Raw genomic sequence first — 21842 nt, 5'->3', positions numbered from 1 at the left:
AATGGGAGATAAAATGAAAACATAAAGATGCTTGACTTAAATTAGGAAAGGAAAAAATGAAAACAAAGCATAAATGATGCAACAAATAGAAAATGACAAAATGGTAGGTTTTAATCCAACCATACCAATATTTAAATGAGAATGGTCTAATCACACCAGGTAAAAGCCATACATCGTTAGATTTGATTAAAAAAAAATAAGCAAGACCCAATTATATGCTGTTTATAAGAAATCCACTTTAAATATAAAGACTTACTTCAAAAGTAAAGAGATGGAGAAAGCTATATTATGCAAATAGCAGTCAATGGAAAACTGACATTTTTTGTATTGAAAGAAAGTGAAAGTGAAGTTGCTCAGTCCTGTGTGACTTTTTGCAACCCCACAGACTGTAGCCTGCCAGGCTCCTCTGTCCATGGGATTTTCCAGGCAAGAATACTGGAGTAGGTAGCCATTTCCTTCTCAGGGGATCTTCCTGACCCAGGAATCGAACCCAGGTCTCCTGCACTGTAGGCAGACTCTTTACCATCTGAGCCAGAAGATTTTGAATTAATTTCAGACAAAGTAGACTTCAGAACAACAAAAACTATCACAGATAAAAAGGGACTCTATTAATACATAATGATAAAAGGTAAATTCTCCAAGATATATCAACCCTACTGTGTATGCATCTACAACAGAGTATCACTTATATGAGGCAAAAACCTGACAGAACTGAGAAGAGAAACAGACAAATCTACAATTAAAATCAATTTCAATACCCCTTTATTAGTAGAACAAGTAAACAGAATCTCAGTAAGGATATGGGTGACCTGAATGGCACTACCAATTGTCCTACATAACATGTTTAGAACACTAGTCATCAAAAGCAGAATACAGATTTTTCTCATATAGGCAGCACGGGAATGAAGCATGCCATAATAATACTACTGGGGCTCTGAAAAGTAAATTGTTATTGGAATCACAGCCCCAAAAGGGGGCCAAGACCTTCCCATTTAAAAAAGATTTTAATAATAGGTTCTGAATCACCTAACATAACAAACAAAATGTTCAGGAAACAACTGAAAACCGCTCTGGAAAATCACACCTTGAATGTGTAAAGACAATACGTACCAACACTGAGATAATTCAAATGTTAGAACAATTTCATAAGGATTTTAATCAACCATCATAAAAACGTTTTCAATGAGCAATTAAAATACATCTAGAAAACAGACAAAGAGAATCTTAACAAAGAAATAGAAGAGATTTTTAAAAAGAAGTAAAAGGAAATTATAAAACTGAAAAAAAGCAGTAATTGAAATAAAACATCTCACTGAATGGGTTCAACAGTAGATCAAACAGGAAAAAAGAAGGGTCAGTGAGCATAAAGACAGATTATAGAATTTACTCAATCTTATCAAAGAGAAAACAGACTATATATCTATAGTCTCAGAGAACTATGGGACCACAATAAAAAAAATAAAACTGAACATTTGTGTCATCAAAGTTCTAGAATCAGAGGAGAAAAAACACAGTGCGGAAAAATGTTCAAAGACATAATGGAGGGAGTTCCCTGGTAGTCAAATGGTTAAGACTTGGTGCTGCCATGGCCTGGGGTTCAATCCCTGGTTGGAGAACTAAGATCCCACAAGCTGTGTGCCAAGGCCAAAAAAATCAATCGATCAATCTTGGTTTTAAAAAAAAAAGGATGAAAATTTCAAAGTCTGGTAAAAGACATAAGTCTACAGATTCAAGAAGCTGCTGCTAAGTTGCTTCAGTTGTGTCTGACTTTTTGCAGTCCCACGGACCACAGCCCACCAGGCTCCTCTGTCAATGGGATTATCCAGGCAAGAATACTAAAGTGGACTGCCATGCCCTCTTCCAGGGAATGTTCCTGACCCAGGGATCAAACCCACATCTCTTACCAGTTCTTTACCACTAGCGCCACCTTCAAGATGCTGAGCAAACCCAAAGATGATTAAATCAAAGAAATACCTAAGCAAACACAATATAATCAAACGTTTAAAAACTAAGGACAAAGAAAATATCTTGACAGCAGGTACAGAGAAACTGCCTATACATGAACAAGATTTGAATAACTGTGGATTTCTCATCTCTTGGAGACCAAAAGGAAATGAAACAACATATTCCAGGTGCTGAAAGAAAAGACTTGTCAACCCTGAATTCTATAGCCAGTGAAAATACTGTTCAGGAATTAAAGGAAAATCAAGATATTGTTAGACAAAGCAAAACAGCATTTGTGGGCAGCAGACCTACCCTAAAGACTAAAGGAAGTTCTCCAAACAGAAGAAAGCTTGAAACTTCAGGAAGGAACAATTTAATGGGCAAAAATAGGGGTAAATATCAGAATATTCTTATCCTTGTGAGTTTATAATATCTACAGGCAAAAATCTTGACAAACCCCACACCTTACACAAAAAATTAAAAACCAGATCATGAGGAATTCCCTGGCAGTCCAATGGTTAGGACTTGGTACTTTCACTGCCAAGGACTCAGATTTGATCCCGGTCAGGGAACTAAATTACTGCAAGCCACGTGGTAAGGTCAAATTTTTTTAAAAAAAACTCATGTATTTAAATCTTACATAAAACTATAAAACTTCTAAAAGAAAACATAAGTCTGATTGAGCTATATGATAAGGATATGAGACTGGCAAGCAATGAACTATAAAGTAACATTAAACACTAATGCAGGAATCAGCAAACTTTTTCTTTAAAATCCAGATAGTAAATATTTTAGGCTTACAAGTAGTCTTTGATATACTCTTTGCGGTACAAAAGCAGCTAAATACAGCCAAAGGCAACACATAAACAAACTGGCAGATGGAGTAAACAAACATGGATATGTCAATAAAATTATCTGCAGTAGCAGGCATCCAGCCCAGAGACAGAGTTTGCCAAGATCAGATCAGATCAGATCAGTCGCGCCCGACTCTTTGCGACCCCATGAATCGCAGCACGCCAGGCCTCCCTGTCCATCACCAACTCCCGGAGTTCAATATATATTTACTAATTAGAGCAGGGTATTTCATCATGAATATGAGTTAGAAATTGTTAAATTACTTAATGTGTATTCTAAAATTGAGCAAATATGTAAATACATTGTGGATGAAAGCCAAGTTTCTCACAGTCTGAAAAAGTAGCACAAATATGAACTGAAAAGATACTTATGTGCACACATACATATGTACACATTCACACATATATTTCCAGCTATGTCCACCTGAGAAGCCTTAGAAGAAATGACACCCCAGTAGCAGTAAGAACGTCTAGTGCCCAGATCTTGGTTGCTATTACTGTGATTTTAGAGCTGGAGCTGAGAAAGTACAAGATTACTGGAACACCACGCTATGTGTCTGTCTGTTAGTTGCTCAGTTGTGTCTGATTCTTGGCAACTCCTCAAAAGAGACAGATCATATCAAAAGGACACAGAAGACAACTTGAAGAGGCTCTCACTAGTCAAAACTGGGACAGGGAGCTGCCTGGCTGCCCAGTAGTTAGGGCTCCATGCTTCTACTGCAGGGGACACAGGTTTGATCCCTCTTCAGGGAACTAAGATCTGACATGCCATGCTGCACAGCCAAAAAAAAAAAAAGATAACAATAACAAAACAAAAACCTGAGATAATTTGAGCATCAAAATAAAAAAATAGTGGATTATAACCCAGAGGATAAAAGAATCCATGAGTACATGATAATATAAATGAATAAGAATAAATGGCAAGGGAAAGGGAAAGCTCTTCCTCTCAACAGAATGCCAGCTAACACATGTAGAAGGAATGATGGAATTAGAAAAAGATCATTTGACAACCACTATCATAATTATTTCAGATATACATATCAATGGATTCTAGGAAGAACAGGATACTTATATAGTTTCAAAGTATCTCTCCTTAAGTTCTTTATTAATTGCAAAGGAACTTTACAGGGGAGAAATCTAGAGGACAATACTATACCCAAATTATCAAAGTTAAACCTCTTGATATCTGAGATGCACTAAGAACACACTACTTTTGTGTTATGCTTGGCAACTCCAACTAACCATGAAGGCCACCCCAAATAAGGGACACTCTACTAAATAAATATTCTATGCTCACGGAAAAGAAAAGGCCATGAAAGACAAAGACTAAGTGACTGCTCTAGATTAAAGGAGACTCAAAGAGACACGACAAATGCAATGTGTGATTCTGAATTAAATCTTGGACCAGGAGGAAAATCTTTTTTTATTTTTTTCTTATAAAAAACATTAGTGAGAGAAGTGGCAAAATTTGAATCAGGTATGTATATTAGATAACAGTAGTTCTCAATATTAACTTTCTAATTTAAAATACTTGTTACAATAGATAATAAGAACCTACTGTATACACAGGGAATTCTAGTTAATATTCTGTAATACTATACATGGGAAAAGACTCTAAAAAGAAATGGGATATATGTATATGTTTAACTGATTCACTTTGCTGTATACTTGAAACTAACACAACATTGTAAATCAACTATATTCCAATAAAATTTAAAAAAAATTTTTAATAAAATAATTATTACATAAGACAGTATCTTATATTTTTAGGATATACACTGAAGTATTTGGGGGAAAGTGGAGATTACAAAGACTGTAACTTATTCAGAAAATTATATATATATAGTATTATATGCTATATAATATATCTATATCTATATCCACTGTCATTCAAAAGATTGTTCATCTACAGGCAATATTATATAATACAACATACAAACTATATGGGCTTCTCTGGTTGCTCAGATGGTAAAGAATCCACCTGCAATGTGGGAGACCTAGGTTCGATCCCTGGGTTGGGAAGTTCCCCTGGAGAAGGGAACAGCTACTCACTCCAGTATTCTGGCCTGGAGAATTCTATGGACATAGAAGCCTGGTGGGGTCACAGAGACACAACTGAGCAACTTTCACTTCACATCACTTCAACGTACTATATAATATTATATAATTATTTAATATAGTATATAATATTACAGAGAAAGGGGGAGAGAGGAAATGAGGATGATAAAATGAACATAATAAAATATATGAGAAAATGGGTTGATAGTATTTGTACTATTTAAACTTTATTCAGAAATAATTTCAGGGAGAGAAAAGCTAAAGAAATTTAAAAACAGCTTACTGCTCTGTATTTTCTTGAACACTGCTAAGTGGTTTCTGGATGTTTTTACACTTTTCCTCCAAATCACAGTATCTCTCCTCCCAAAGATTGATTAACTGGTAAAGTTCCTGTAAGAAAGGTGTGGGGAGGGAAAAGATTGAAATTATAATGGTTAAACTTTTACTCCATACTGATATAAAGTATTTTCCCATAGGTGAGAATGATTCACATTCCTGATAAGAGATCTTTAACTCCACCTCTCTGACAGAGGAAGGTAGTAGAAGTGATGTTAAAGGAATAATCGTATTACAGGCACTTTTTAAAAAACTAAATAATTACCAAACTTTTAAATTAGCAAGCTATTTTAACTATAAGTAACAAGTTGCTTTCAGTGTACTTCAGAACTAACCAAATAAACCAAAAAGAGAACCATTCTGACAGATACACATAGTTGCTTCTTAACTGATAACACTACTAGAAGGGAAAGTAATGCTGAAAATCTAATGAGTCAAGCAATCCAAAAATATTATCAACCAATATAGCTGAAACATTTTATAGAACCTAGTTGGATCATTTTAATGTTAAAAGAGCTTATCATTTTCTCATATGTGGCATCTTGAAACACATCTCTGAATAAAACAGCAGCTGACAATACACATTTAACACATTGGTTTTGAATAAAATGTCAGTATTTCTGCTAATCTCAAAGTAGAGGGAAATGCAGGTATTAGATTTATCTACACGTAAACAGGTTTGTCAGTGCTAACCTCAAGTTCTAGAATATCTAAGAAACAGTTCAGTTAGTAAACCTGCTTCTTTTAAGCCAAGGAAGTCAAGTCACTCATGCTAAAATACTTTTCACATCATAGGTGTTCCTCAGAATATATACCTAAAAAGATCTAGACAGGTTAAAGGCAAACACTCTATGAAGAGGTATAAGAAATTGCTGCAATTTCAAATTTCAAGAATATGTTCTAGAAAGATTTAGAAAAGCTCCTTCAAAAATGGATTCCTAAAAAAAAAAAAAAAATGGATTCCTTTCAGGCAGTATAATCCCCACCATAGCTATATGGGGATCTAAATATTGTCAGATGTTCCCAAGGACTCAGTTTCCTCATCAGAAAACTGAACTAGTAATAGAACCTGTATCTACGCTGGTGGGAGGAATACATACATAGTGAGTTGCTCAATAAATGTTAACTATTACTTGTACGAATTTCAATATTAACCTTTTGTGTGAAAAGTTTTATGCTTATCAGTTAGGGAAACAATCTTATTTTAAAGTTTCTTTTTTTTCATTCCATCCAAGAGGGGTGTATTTGTTTTGGTTGGTTTGGTTTCTTTGGTCACAGTGCGCAGCTTGTGGGATCTTAGTTCCCTGGCCAGGGATAGAACAACCCGGGCCACAACAGTAAAAGCATGGCGTCCTAAGCACTATACACCAAAGAATTCTCTCAAGAGGTTATTAAATGATTACACATGATAATGGATGATTCACAAGCTTCACTCCATCTAGAACTTTACATGGCACCACAATTCAAGTTAGATATATTGCATAGGATGTGCCAACAATCATATTAGTAACCTAAAAACTCCATGACTTTGCTTGGGTGACCTTTTTAGCTGTGAACGCCAGGTCATAACACAGTAACTGTTAGTTCAACTACAACAAGCTTTCTGAAGACAAGGCCTTCTCCACCCAAGCAGGCTGTAAATAAATTCCGAACCCAGCATCACCCTGAAGGAAATCTGACTTCACAACGTTGGGGTATTTACCAAAATGGCTTCAGAGTAGACTGTTTTTAAAAAGACACATTTATTCAGTGTCATGATCAGACTATTACATTTAGCAAACAACAGAATAGGTGCAAAAAAATAAAATCTACATTAAAACCCTCTGCTGGAATGCTTTACACTTTCCACAGAATAGAAACTAAAATAAACTGTTACACAATTAGTCACAAATATAGTTCTCAAGTTTTTCTGCCCATACACATAAGTATTGTCTAAAACGTGTCTTCTTTGAGGCAGCTAGGCTCTGCCACCACCATTCTTGGCTGAGTTCATAAATCTATTGCAACCTATAGCTTTCCCTGTCACTTCTCTGGCTCTCCTCTCCTGCTAAGCTTTGTTTCCTTCTGCCACTACTACAGCTACTGTGCTGCTGGAATCACTAGAGTCATCTGGGTTATAATGTAGACACAAGTTCACTTTAAATGCTTTCATCATTTTCTTCTAATTGTATTCCCAATGGAATATTTCTGCAGCTTCAGCTTTCTTCTTGATATGAAGAAAGGACTGTCTTGTCTCACTGTGCTCTGAATGTAGCAAATCATCAAATGTTAACTGATCAAGAGAAGTACTCTTATTTCACATTAATTACTGCTATAAGCACAAGTGCTGACAGTCTTTTCAGGTGTCTAATTTAGTTACCTAGCATTCAGTCTGTAACAGGGATCTAAAGATCATAAAGCTTTCTTTTTACACTCAAATCACCTATATACCTGTGACTGGATTTTCTTTGTTTTCTTCATGTCTTCAGTTAAGTTTTCACACAGCTTCTGTGATTCAGCCAAGGAAGAAACTGTATTTTCTTTTAGTTCATGTAGATTGTTACACAATGTACTAAGAAAGCCATCCATTTCCTTCTTCTGATCTTCTATCTTTGAAGAGAAAAAAATAATTTTTTTCTTTCTTTTCTTAAATTAAAAAAAAAAAAAAAAAATGTCCTAGGGGCTTCCCTGGTGGCTCAGTGGTAAAGAATCCACCTGCCAATGAAGGAAGACACAGATTCGATCCCGGATCCAGAAGATTCCACAAGCTGCAGAGCCAACTAAGCCTACAAGCCACTATTGAGCCTGTGCTCTAGAGCCCAGAAGCACAACTACTGAGCCAACATGCTGCAACAACTGAAGCCCATGCACCCTAGAGCCTGTGCTCCAAAGGAAGAGAAGGCGCCACGATGCGAAGTCCACACACCACAACTAAAGAGCAGCCCTGCTCACTGCAACTAGAGAAAAAAGCTCTTGCAATAACAAAGACATAGCACAGCCAAAAAAAAAAATATTTTTTTAATGTTCTAAGTTTATTTTTTATTTTTACTTTTTTGAATACATATAAATTAGAAAAGGTAGAAAACAGTATTGCAGAGAAAAGTCCCTTCCTTTCCCCTCTAGCCCCTAGCGCCCCCGTCCCACTCCCACCTCTGAGAGACGATTATTACCATTTTTAAACACATCTAGAGGAGCCTGGTTGGCTGCAGTCCATGGGGTCGCTAAGAGTCGGACACGACTAAGCAACTTCCCTTTCACTTTTCACTTTCATGCATTGGAGAAGGAAATGGCAACCCACTCCAGTGTTCTTGCCTGGAGAATCCCAGGGACGGCGGAGCTGGTGGGCTGCCGTCTATGGGGTCGCACAGAGTCGGACACGACTGAAGTGACTTAGCAGCAGCAGAGGTATTTTGGGGCTTCCCAGGTGGCCCTAGTCATAAAGAACCCAACTGATAATGCAGAAGATGTGAGTTCAATCCCTGGGTCAGGAAGATCCCCTGGAGGAGGGCATGGCAACCCACTCCAGTATTCTTGCCTGGAGAATCCCACTGACAGAGGAGCCTGGTGGGCTACAGTCCATAGGGTCGCCAAGAGTCAGACACGCACGCAGAGGTATTTTATTATCCATATTTAGGCAGGTATGCATACATATGTATATATAACCACATATGTACACACACACACCATATGATAGACTGCTATGTATGCTGTGATACTTGAAGATCATTTCCTCTCGTTTTTCTTAGCCATGATTCTGCAGACCACATCAATGGTCAGCATCCTGACCACAGCATCCTCTCTTCCTCCCTCCTCCAGATTCCTTCTCAAAACCCACAGATTCTGCATGTAAACACTTCTCAACTAACAAGTCCTGGGTCCCTTGAATTCATGTGGAGTTTCTTTCTTAACAATTTGAGATAATAAGAATATTTATTACCTTATTAGCCACAATCGATAAAGTCTTGAAAATATTCTCCAGTTGACTATTGATTTCCAGTATAGATGCCACAGTGGGGGATAAAACTGTTCCCAGTGAACTGAGGAGCTCAGTCTTAAGTACGTTCTGGTTTGAAAAATACACACACAACTCTTTAAAAAGGATATTTTCACTTCCATAAATCTGGATAGTTAAATGATAATATCTTAAATACCCTGTTAACTAAACACTTGTATATTAAAATCCTAAGTGTCCATTCTCTTTTTTTAAAATAGTTTAAACACGTTCTCTTTTTTATAGCCTATAGAGCCTACTAGAGTTTATATTCATCATAAATCACTTAATCCTGCATATAGGAATTAAGAAATGGTCACTTTATGTACAATAAATTCTTAATACTCTACTGTAACATAAGTCAGAAGAATTCAGAAGAGGGGAAAATGACAGTCATTTGATAAAATTTCAGCAATGCAACCAAAGAAAGGAAAAAAACACCTACAATTTTATTTCAAAGAAATAAATTTCAAACAACTTTAGGTTACTAAGTCAAAAGGGCTGAAACCACATAGCCTTGAAAAGTAGGCTTTGGGTTGGAGGCATTTAAGTTTGAAGAACTGGTGACTTACATTCTATTGGATAAGAACTTGTCATGGTTCTGGTTCTTGTCAAGGTATATACAAAAGTTAGAAAGTATTGTAGATTGGAAATTTTTATAAAACGAAGAAAAAAATTCTGAACTAAGCTCCTATTACTAGGGCAAGGATGAAGAACTATAACGAAATAATTAGTAAATGCTTAAAAGAGTACTGGTTTTCTTTGGAAAGAAGAGCTATCATACTAATTTCAACTCATTCTGTGGGAACAGCAATCACCTATTCAGACTCAAGCTTGCTTATAACTTGGTAGGAAGACATCAATAAACAGAGACTACCATTTATTTAGTGAGTGAATCAATTTTCATACAGCAGAAACTAACAGAACATTGTAAAGCAATTATACTCCAATTAAAAAAAAAATCCCAAAAACTAAGTGCCAGTGAGCATCTTTTAACTTTGTCAAATTTGGGTGACTAAAGAAATCTACCTAATAATGTCATGCAAGCACTGAATTTAGGCAGATGTTGGCCAACATGAGCAGTATTTACTTGGAAAATGTTCAACAAATATTGTTAAACTCAAAAAGGGAGGCAGAGAACCTATACAGAGGGAAAAACCAAAGTAAGTTATATGGCCAAGAACTTCCTAGACAAATGATACAATTACAAAATGAAGGGTATAAAGAAATCAAGTGTGGAGAAGGTAAACAACATTGTATAATTAGATGACTGGCTTCTAGAGAATTATGGGAAAAAGCCTCACAGTTACAGGCCAGAAGGACTTGATTACACATACTGGACCCCACAAATTGTTTTATAACAATATATAAATTGTTATATATGTTCCCCAAATTCTATAAGTCATTTTTCTTACACGTTTTTCTGTATTTCTGTAGTTTTAAAATTCACTACTTAATATACCCTTCAGGTTGGATCAGTGTAACATTAGCATGACTATTCCAGGACCCTTAAGAAAAGGATAACTGACCAATTTCTGAGCCAGCTAACAAGTCATAGGTCCCCTGAATTCATGTGAAGCTAAACCTACAACTCTTTTAAAAGGCATATGAACTCCTCACTCTATGTTACAGAATATAAGTGAAAAAAGTTTTGAAGGTTATATATATGCTACTGGAAATTAATCTTTCTGGGAGGAAAAAAACAGTGAAGAGACCTGTCTTTAAAAATATAAACCTACTCTATTAAAGTAATCTGTTTACCACTGTGTCTAGTAAAGCTTAAGATGAAAGAAGAGGGACTTCCCTGGTGGTCCAGTGGCTAAGACTCTGGGCTCCCAATGCAGGGGGCCTGGGTTCGATCCCTGGACAAGGAGCTAGATCCCACATGCAGCAACTAAGACCCAGTGCAGCCAAATTAAAATAAATAAATGATTTTAAAAAAAAAAAAGATGAAAGAAGAGCAGTTAACATTGTTTTTAGAGACTTATCAAATGTAATAAAAGATTTACTAACAATTAATCCCTGAAGTACAGTTTTACTTTCTGCTGCTAACGACTGTTCTTTCAATATCATATTAGAAATCTGAGAAACAAGTGTAGACACATTTTCTGGAATCGATGAGAGAGATCCAAGTGCTGTTGTAGTAATAGAGTCTAATGCAGAGACACTGGAAGTCAGCAGGTTACCTACACCAAAAAGAAAAAAAGATGTAAATCTGGACAAGAATATATTTAAACATAAATACAATCTTGGCAAAATTTATACCCCTGTTGTGGAAATTTATAACAAATAAGCTTAAAATAATTGACTCACTACATAAGCATGGAATTATATTAAACATAAATTATGTTCTATAGTATTCAGGAAGCACTTGGCACATCTGTAAGTGTATCAGACCTGAAACTGTAACTAGTGTAAGAGTCAGAATAATCTAAAAATTAATCTGTAACTAAAAGTAATACACAGTATTACTGAAGATAAAAAAGGTTAAAGAAGAGAAACTAGAAATCAATAAATAAATTTTTTAGTGGTTAGCTAGAGTGACTAGACTCTAAGTGACCTTTAAAATTTTTCATGTCTGCATCTTCAAAATTTTCTATAGTGAAAATAATACTTTAATATCAGTTTTGAAATTAGTCTCACACTAAACACAGTAAGACTGAAATAAGAAATGCTTGAACTAAAGATGGTACTGATGAATTATTTGCAGGGCAGCAAAGGAGACACAGATGTAGAGAACAGACTTATGGACATGGGTTGGGGGAGGAAGGAGAGGGTGAGATGTATGGAGAGTAACATGAAAAATATTACCATATGTAAAAATAGATAGCCAATGGGAATTTGCTATATGACTCAGGGAACTCAAACAGGTGCTCTGCAACAACCTAGAAGGGTGGAATGGGGAGGGAGATGGGAGGGAGGTTCAAGAGGAAGGGAATATATGTATACCAAGGTCTGTCTAGTCAAGGCTATGGTTTTTCCAGTGGTCATGTATGGATGTGAAAGTCGGACTGTGAAGAAAGCTGAGGGCCGAAGAATTGATGCTTTTGAACTGTGGTGTTGGAGAAGACTCTTGAGAGTCCCTTGGACTGCAAGGAGATCCAACCATCCATTCTAAAGGAGATCGGTCCTGGGTGTTCTTTGGAAGGAATGATGCTCAAGCTGAAACTCCAGTACTTTGGCCACCTCATGCGAAGAGCTAACTCACTGGAAAAGACGCTGATACTCAGAGGGATTAGGGGCAGGAGGAAAGGGGACAGAGGATGAGATGGCTGGATGGCATCCCGGACTCGATGGATGTGAGTTTGAGTGAACTCCGGGAGTTGGTGATAGACAGGGAGGCCTGGCGTGCTGCAATTCATGGGGTCGCAAAGAGTTGGACACGACTGAGTGACTGAACTGAAATGATGGCTCATTCATGTTGATGTTTGGCAGAAACCAACAAAATTCTTTAAAGCAACTATCTTTCAATTAAAAGAAAAAAAGAAATGTTTGTACTTACCAAACAAGGTCTTATGAACTTCTAGCATGGCCTTTTGTTTCATGCTGCCATCCTTAATTAATTCTTCCATGTTATTAAATAGACTATTCAAGTTTTGGCCAAAAACATCTTGAGCTTCTGCGTTATGCTGATCAACTGCCTTCTTACGATCCAGTTTAGAATGGAGACCAAATACATCTTTTGTAGTTTCTTCAACTGTGTTAAGCAACTATATATGATTTTTAAAAATAAGTGTTGATAAGATGGATATGACAAAAGCAATCTAATGAAAATATCTGTGCTTCATTAAAGACTTCTAAAAAGAACTAGTAAATTTTATATATAGTATCAGAAGAAAATTTTAAATTCATGCCAATGTTTATTTCTCCTCCACTAGGCATCTAGACAAGGACAACTGACTTTGCCAATCAATTTTAATAATTATGCTCCCTCACAAATGTTTCCCCAATATGTGTTATTAAGGCAGGAGACCCTGGTTCAATTGCTGGGTCAGGAAGATCCGCTGGAGAAGGGATAGGCTACCCACTCCAGTATTATTGGGCTTCCCTTGTGGCTCAGTTGGTAAAGAATCTGCCTGCAATGTGGGAGACCTGGGTTCGATCCTTGTGTTGGAAAGATCCCCTGCAGAAGGAAAAGGCTACCCACTCCAGTATTCTGGCCCGGAGAATTCCATGGACTGTACAGTCCATGGGGTCACAAAGAGCTGGACATGATTGAGTGACTTTCACTTTCATGTGTTACTAATTTCTGAAGGATACACCTAATAAAAAAGTGAGTATTTTCAACATCGCCCATCATTAGAAGATACTAAATTCTTGATGACTAGTTTCAACCATGACCACAGGTAAAGCAGTACTACATTCTAAACATTCACAAAATATATTAAAGTCAGGTTCTATTTTCAAAACTTAAGGAATAGATTTTTCTTAAATAAGCATCTCCAGTGAAGAAAATCTAGACGAAATAGTAAAATAATGTTTCTTAAATGGACAGAAGTATCATTTGGAGTGAATACACAGAATTTCACAATTTCTTAGCTTATGCTAAGAAAGTTACTTCTATGCTTTCTTATGCTTTCTAACTTTCTTATGCTAAGAAAGTTAACTTCTTTAACTCGACTTCAAATAAAAATAAAAGACAAACCCGGTTGGCAGCATTATGAAGTCTCTCCTCAGTACTTTCCAAAGCCGAGGTGATATATTCTTCTTCAACAAGCTGTAATTTAGTTTCCTGCAACTGTCTTTGAGTGGTTTCAAGTTCCTGTGTCTTACTTTGCAGGTCAGATTTGCACTGGTTAAGTTCATTTTTACTATCCATAAACAATTCTGTAACCTACATATAACACATGAAACATTTTTGTTTTAGAATTTAAAAATGCCGAACTGGTCGTTGACACACCGGGCTAGTTTATAATACTAAAAGAACCAAACAAATTATTTCCATATAAAAGTTGTAACAAGTTACCAGGCAGGTTAGAGCACTTCACATAGTAACTGGTTTCTTCCTATAACTACTACTAGTACTGGTGGTTCCGTAGTTAGGACTCTGCGTGTCCAGTGCTATGGGCACAGGTTTGATACCTGGTCAGGGAATTAAGATTCCGCAAGTCGTGGGGCACAGCCAACCAAACACAAATAAGTAACAGGTCTAATGAAATGGTGTTAATTCTTCAGATTCCTTTCAACACTGCCAGTGTGAGGGTGGCACTGAAGGGTCAGGTCTTTCAACCTTAGTTATTTAACATCTGGCTTCTCCCAACATCTGCCTTTTGTCATCTGATAAACATGTTGATGAAAATGTCTCAGCATTCACTATACAACTTTCATATTAAATTATACAATTCATTTAATTTCTTAAAATGCTGCATTAGTATGTGTCAAATTGAATAACTTCCTCAAAAAAGACTCACTTCTTCATTATCATTAATGATAAAAAAAACTGTGATACAACTTAATTTTAGTTTAGAGGTCAGCAAGAAAAAAAATCTTAAAGAAAAAATATCAGGTGCCTCACATTCTTATAGTGCCTTTTAATATTTGCTTTTTACATGACAGTCAATACAGTTTTGAATGCTTACCCTATTTAGCTCTTCCTCAACAGCAGCGATTTTTTCAACCAATTCTACAATTTGTTCCTCTTGAACAGTTAGTTTTCCACTCATAGCTCTAAAATAAAATTTAACAGGATTTTAACAGTGAATATTGTTTCCTAATGCCTATAAAATTTACTCTAACACAACTGAGGCAGTTACATATCATCTCTACTATTTATCACTATCATGATATGATGCCTAAGTATCAATAAGCAATAGATACAAAGTGCAAAAAACAAATATATTCTTTGTCTTAGGTTTATAAACAGACTGTTTTTCTTGTTTTCTCCATTTTGAAACTGAGAATCCCTACCAGTTACAGGGGAAAAAACCATGTATGGATATAAAATTTGAGAAGCTACAAAGGTGACAGAGGACAATAACCCACATAAAGCAGAGGTAGGGGATACCAGGTGTCTATAATCAGGAACATGAAGAATAATAAACCAGACAGGCAGAATCCTGAAGAGGCTTGTGGTGTGAAAACGTCAGGTCTCACAGGAGGAAGGGAAGGGGCTAAAACCTGGAAAACTAAAGCTATGTATACAGAGCAATTAAACCTCCCGCCCCCAGCACACAGACCCCAATACACGCCCCAACACACATACCACTATCACTCCACCACAAAAGTCCTCATGAGATAAACGATTCTTCTCTGCTGCTGCTGCTAAGTCACATCAGTCGTGTCCGACTCTGCAACCCCATAGGCGGCAGCCCACCAGGTTCCTCTGTCCCTGGGATTCTCCAGGCAAGAATATTGGAGTGGGTTGCCAATTCCTTCTCCAGTGTATGAAAGTGAAAAGTGAAAGGGAAGTCGCTCAGTCGTGTCCGACTCTTCGCGACCCCATGGACTGTAATCCCCCAGACTCCTCTGTCCATGGGATTTTCCAGGAAGGAGTACTGGAGTGGGTTGCCACTGCCTTCTCCGGATTCTTCTCTAGAGCACAGCTTCTCAGCTTTAGCACTACTGACATTTTGCACCAGACAATTCTGGTCTGCTTTAATGAGCCTCTGATTTCTTGAGATTAGCAAGTGTCAGAAGCGAGTGCTATCGTTTGCATTCCTCTAGTTCCTTCATAACTACCAACCATTTTCTATTCCACATTGTGCTTAAATGACAAAGAATTTTAAGAATGCAGATTTCCTCAAACTATTTGCTAGAGATATTGATTAAAGGAAAAGATAAAGTTGAGGGGGTATAAGAAGAGAGTTCATTCTAACAGTCTTTTGTTAACTATATCATACATCAGTTCTTTATTGGAAATAGCTCTTCAAAGTAGATGAGCTATTTGAAATACTTTTCTACATTAAATGTACAAGAGGAATGCAACATTGTTATTAAATGAATGATATAGTTTAGATAAATAATTTTTAATTGACGTATAATTGACTTATAATATTACATTATTTTTGGGTGTACAACATAGTGATTTGATACTCATACATTACAAAATGATCACCACAATAACAGTACAATACTACTGACTATACTCCCTATGCTGTACATTCTTAGAAATTAATTTCCATAACCAAGGGCTTACCTAAAATTTTCTTCAGAAATGTACACTCCATTTTTTTCACGAGCTGCAGCAAGATCCCGTTTCAGACGCTCTATCTCTTCTGTATATTCCTATGAAAGAAGAATGTTGTGTCAGTTTAGCACTTCACTTTTTTTTCATTCAGTTTGGGGAAGATTTATAATAAATAAAACAAAGTTAGCCCTCTTATCTTTTTTAAAGCATAAAAGTATGTGATTAAAAAGTCACAATCTTACTTTTCATTCAATATTAATATGGTTAGAATAAAGTCAATAGCTTTCATTCATTATAAAAATACAGGCTTCTGAAGAAAAAATAACCCCCAGTAGCCAGGTTGGTCTCCAAATCTCATTTCACACTAAAAGGAACCAGGGTTTCTTAGGGAAGTGTCTGACTCCAGGATTGGGGCAAGAAACATTCAAGATGAACCTGGAACATCTTGTAAAACAAAATAGGAAGGAAGCGAAGGAAGCTTAGGCCAACAAAAAAGACTAAAGAACCCACTGAAAGGGTACCCAATGGCCAGAGAAGGAACAATTTGAATGTCAGTGAGGTTGTTAACTACAATTGTTAGCACAAATATTCTAAATCCATGAGTTTATAATGATGTTAAGAAAGTTGGGAAACCAATCCATTATTCTCCAAACTGTCAAAGGAAATGAATCAAGCATTTGTCCTGTCTTTCCTATAAGAAATATAGCCTTGGGGAGCTGAGGGAATATTCCTCTTTAGAGAGTTAGTCCAGCAGTCAACTAAGGAATAACAATTCGAAAATTATTATTATTTTGCAACCCTTAAAGAAGAACTAGTGGATCAGGTCATTTCAATATAATGAATCCCTTACCAAAAAAAGGGAAAGACCCAGATATTATGTGCTTCCAAGTGGGAGAATATACCACCACTTATCAAGTATTTTGGCCAAAAACATATAAATAAGATAAAACCTGACTCTATCAAGCCTCAAAATCCAACTACTAATTTATGGCAAACCTTATTTGGATCCTAAAACAAAATATTAAAAGTCTACACTGAAACAACGGGAATTTTAAACAATGATTAAATATTTTATCATAATAAATTACTGTTAAATATTTTTAGATTTAATAATAGCAACAGGGTTCAAAAATTAAAGTGTCTAAAATAAAATGAATGCTTATAAAATAGTATGGCCTTTAAAAAATCAGATCAGATCGGATCAGTCACTCAGTCGTGTCCGACTCTTTGCGACCCCATGAATCGCAGCACGCCAGGCCTCCCTGTCCATCACCAACTCCCGGAGTTCACCAGACTCACGTCCATCGAGTCATTGATGCCATCCAGCCATCTCATCCTCTGTCGTCCCCTTCTCCTCTTGCCCCTAATCCCTCCCAACATCAGAGTCTTTTCCAATGGGTCAACTCTTCACATGAGGTAGCCAAAGTACTGGAGTTTCAGCCTTAGCATCATTCCTTCCAAAGAAATCCCAGGGCTGATCTCCTTTAGAATGGACTGGTTGGATATCCTTGCAGTCCAAGGGACTCTCGAGAGTCTTCTCCAATACCACAGTTCAAAAGCATCAATTCTTCGGTGCTCAGCCTTCTTCACAGTCCAACTCTCACATCCATACACGACCACTGGAAAAACCATAGCCTTGACTAGACGAACCTTTGTTGGCAAAGGTCTTCTTTTTAATATACTACATAGGTTGTTCATAACTTTCCTTCCAAGGAGTAAGCGTCTTTTAATTTCATGGTGCAGTCACCATCTGCAGTGATTTTGGAGCCCAGAAAAATAAAGTCTGACACTGTTTCCACCGTTTCCCCATCTATTTCCCATGAAGTGATGGGACTGGATGCCATGATCTTCGTTTTCTGAATGTTGAGCCTTAAGCCAACTTTTTCACTCTCCACTTTCACCTTTATCAAGAGGCTTTGTAGTTCCTCTTCACTTTCTGCCATAAGGGTGGTGTCATCTGCATATCTGAGGTTATTGATATTTCTCCCAGAAATCTTGATTCCAGCTTGTGTTTCTTCCAGTCCAGTATTTCTCATGATGTACTCTGCATATAGGTTAAATAAACAGGGTGACAAAATACAGCCTTGACGTACTCCTTTTCCTATTTGGAACCAGTCTGTTGTTCCATGTCCAGTTCTAACTGTTGCTTCCTGACCTGCATACAAATTTCTCAAGAGGCAGGTCAGGTGATCTGGTATTCCCATCTCTTGAAGAATTTTCCACAGTTTATTGTGATCCACACAGTCAAAGGCTTTGGTATAGTCAATAAAGCAGAAATAGATGTTTTTCTGGAATTCGCTTGCTTTTTCCATGATCCAGCGGATGTTGGCAATTTGATCTCTGGTTCCTCTGCCTTTTCTAAAACCAGCTTGAACATCAGGAAGTTCACGGTTCACATATTGCTGAAGCCTGGCTTGGAGAATTTTGAGCACTCCTTTACTAGCGTGTGAGACGAGTGCAATTGTGCGGTAATTTGAGCATTCTTTGGCATTGCCTTTCTTTGGGATTGGAATGAAAACTGACCTTTTCCAGTCCTGTGGCCACTGTTGAGTTTTCCAAATTTGCTGGCATACTGAGTGCAGCACTTTCACAGCATCATCTTTCAGGATTTGGAATAGCTCAATTGGAATGCCATCACCTCCACTAGCTTTGTTCGTAGTGATGCTTTCTAAGGCCCACTTGACTTCACATTCCAGGATGTCTGGCTCTAGGTCAGTGATTATACCATCGTGATTATCTGGGTCGTGAAGATCTTTTTCGTACAGTTCTTCTGTGTATTCTTGCCATCTCATCTTAATATCTTCTGCTTCTGTTATGTTCATACCATTTCTGTCCTTTATCGAGCCCATCTGTGCATGAAATGTTCCTTTGGTATCTCTGATTTTCTTGAAGAGATCTCTAGTCTTTCCCATTCTGTTGTTTTCTTCTATTTCTTTGCATTGATCGCTGAAGAAGGCTTTCTTATCTCTTCTTGCTGTTCTTTGGAACTCTGCATTCAGATGTTTATATCTTTCCTTTTCTCCTTTGCTTTTCGCTTCTCTTCTTTTCACAGCTATTTGTAAGGCCTCCCCAGACAGCCATTTAGCTTTTTTGCATTTCTTTTCCATGGGGATGGTCTTGATCCCTGTCTGTCATGAACCTCATGCAATAGCTCATCAGGCACTCTATCAGATCTATCTAGATCTAGGCCCTTAAACCATACTCACAGAAAACTAGTCAATCTAATCACACTAGGACCACAGCCTTGTCTAACTCAATGAAACTAAGCCATGCCTGTGGGGCGACCCAAGATGGGCAGGTCATGGTGGAGAGATCTGACAGAATGTGGTCCACTGGAGAAGGGAATGGCAAACCACTTCAGTATTCTTGCCTTGAGAACCCCATGAACAGTATGAAAAGGCAAAATGATAGGATACTGAAAGAGAAACTCCCCAGGTCAGTAGGTACCCAATATGCTACTGGAGATCAGTGGAGAAATAACTCCAGAAAGAATGAAGGGATGGAGCCAAAGCAAAAACAATACCCAGCTGTGGATGTGACTGGTGATAGAAGCAAGGTCCGATGCTGTAAAGAGCAATATTGCATAGGAACCTGGAATGTCAGGTCCATGAATCAAGGCAAATTGGAAGTGGTCAAACAGGAGATGCCAAGAGTGAATGTCAACATTCTAGGAATCAGCAAACTGAAATGGACTGGAATGGGTGAAATAAACTCAGATGACCATTATATGTACTACTGCGGGCAGGAATCCCTCAGATGAAATGGAGTGGCCATCATAGTCAACAAGAGTCCAAAATGCAGTACTTGGATGCAATCTCAAAAACGACAGAATAATCTCTGTTCGTCTCCAAGGCAAACCATTCAATATCACAGTAATCCAAGTCTATGCCCCAACCAGTAACACTGAAGAAGCTGAAGTTGAACGGTTCTATGAAGACTTACAAGACCTTTTAGAACTAACACCCAAAAAAGATGTCCTTTTCATTATAGGGGACTGGAATGCAAAAGTAGGAAGTCAAGAAACACCTGGAGTAACAGGCAAATTTGGCCTTGGAATACGGAATGAAGCAGGGCAAAGACTAATAGAGTTTTGCCAAGAAAATGCATTGGTCATAACAAACACCCTCTTCAAATAACACAAGAGAAGACTCTATACATGGACATCACCAGATGGTCAACACCGAAATCAGATTGATTATATTCTTTGCAGCCAAAGATGAAGAAGTTCTATACAGTCAGCAAAAACAAGACCAGGAGCTGACTGTGGCTCAGACCATGAACTCCTTATTGCCAAATTCAGACTTAAATCGACGAAAGTAGGGAAAACCACTAGACCATTCAGGTATGACCTAAATCAAATCCCTTTAAAAAATAATGAATATAAAAATCACTGTAGTGTTTCTCAGATCCTGACAATTTTGACACCGTTTATCAAGAAAGGTTTGCTCATATAAGCTTCCTTTTAAACAGTCTGATTCCAAGAGTTATTATAAAGCTACAGTAATTAAAGCTGTGTTATTAGTGAGGGACAGACATAAATCAATGCAACAGAATAGAAAGCCCAGCTATTTTGGAAAACAACTTGGCAGTTCCTTAAAAAAAAAAAAAAAAAGAAAACTTATATTCAATTACCATACAACACAACAATTATACTCTTGGGCAATTATCTCAGAAAAATGAAAATTTACATGTACACAAATTACTATTAACAAATATGATCAAAGCAGTTTTATTTTCAACCGTGAAAAACTGAAATCAGCCCCTATGTCTCTCACAGGTGAATCTGACAACAAACTATGTGTGGTGTATACATGTGCCGTGCTGTGCTGTGCTTAGTCGCTCAGTTGTGTCTGACTCTTTGCTACCCCATGGACTGTAGCCCACCAGGCTCCTCTGTCCTTGGGGATTCTCCAGGCAAGAATACTGGAGTAGGTTGCCATGCCCTCCTCCAGGGGATCTTCCCAACCCAGGTATCGAACCCAGGTCTCCCACATTTCAGGTGAATTCTTTAGTCTGAGCCACCAGGGAAGCCCAAGAATACTGGAGTAGGTAGCCTATTCCTTCTCCAGGGGACCTTCCTGACCCATGAATTGAACTGGGGTCTTCTGCACTGCAGGCGGGTGGTATATACATACCAAGGAATATTCCTCAGCATTAAAAAGTAAAGATCTATTGATATGCACCACTCAGGTTAACCTCCAGAGAATTATGAGTGATAAAAGCAATCCCCAAAGTTTACATACTGCATGATTCCATTCAATAACACTCTTAAAATGACAAAGGTTTAGAAAGAGAACAGATCATTGGATAACAAAGATCAGGGTGTGAGGTCAGAGTGGGAAGGAAGTGATTATAAAAGGGCAATGAGGAATCCTTGCTGAGATGGGACTGTTCAGGACCTTGACTGTGGTAGTGGCTCCATGAACCTACACATAACAAAACTGTATAGAACTAACTAAACACACACACATGATTACCAGGAAAATTGAGGAATAAGACCAATGAATTGCTATTAACGGTGTCCCTACAGTGATTTTACTGTATAGTTTGATAA

The 21842-nt window shown here is 37.4% G+C and overlaps 1 protein-coding gene across 1 annotated transcript in view; it reads right to left on the bottom strand.

The window, feature by feature from the left end:
- KIF11 (kinesin family member 11) overlaps nt 1-21842 on the bottom strand; it is a 45365-nt gene that overhangs the window by 9402 nt on the left and 14121 nt on the right. The window contains 8 exon segments of the mRNA NM_001192185.1: nt 5140-5246; nt 7623-7781; nt 9109-9234; nt 11176-11348; nt 12665-12872; nt 13808-13996; nt 14742-14829; nt 16298-16386. Coding sequence (NP_001179114.1) covers nt 5140-5246; nt 7623-7781; nt 9109-9234; nt 11176-11348; nt 12665-12872; nt 13808-13996; nt 14742-14829; nt 16298-16386 — 1139 coding nt within the window.

The sequence above is a fragment of the Bos taurus genome, chromosome 26 (assembly GCF_002263795.3).
Source record: "Bos taurus isolate L1 Dominette 01449 registration number 42190680 breed Hereford chromosome 26, ARS-UCD2.0, whole genome shotgun sequence".
In the NCBI taxonomy this organism is placed as follows: domain Eukaryota; kingdom Metazoa; phylum Chordata; class Mammalia; order Artiodactyla; family Bovidae; genus Bos; species Bos taurus.
The sequence above is the reverse complement of the archived record's forward strand: the minus strand, read 5'-3'. Positions and strand labels throughout refer to the sequence as shown.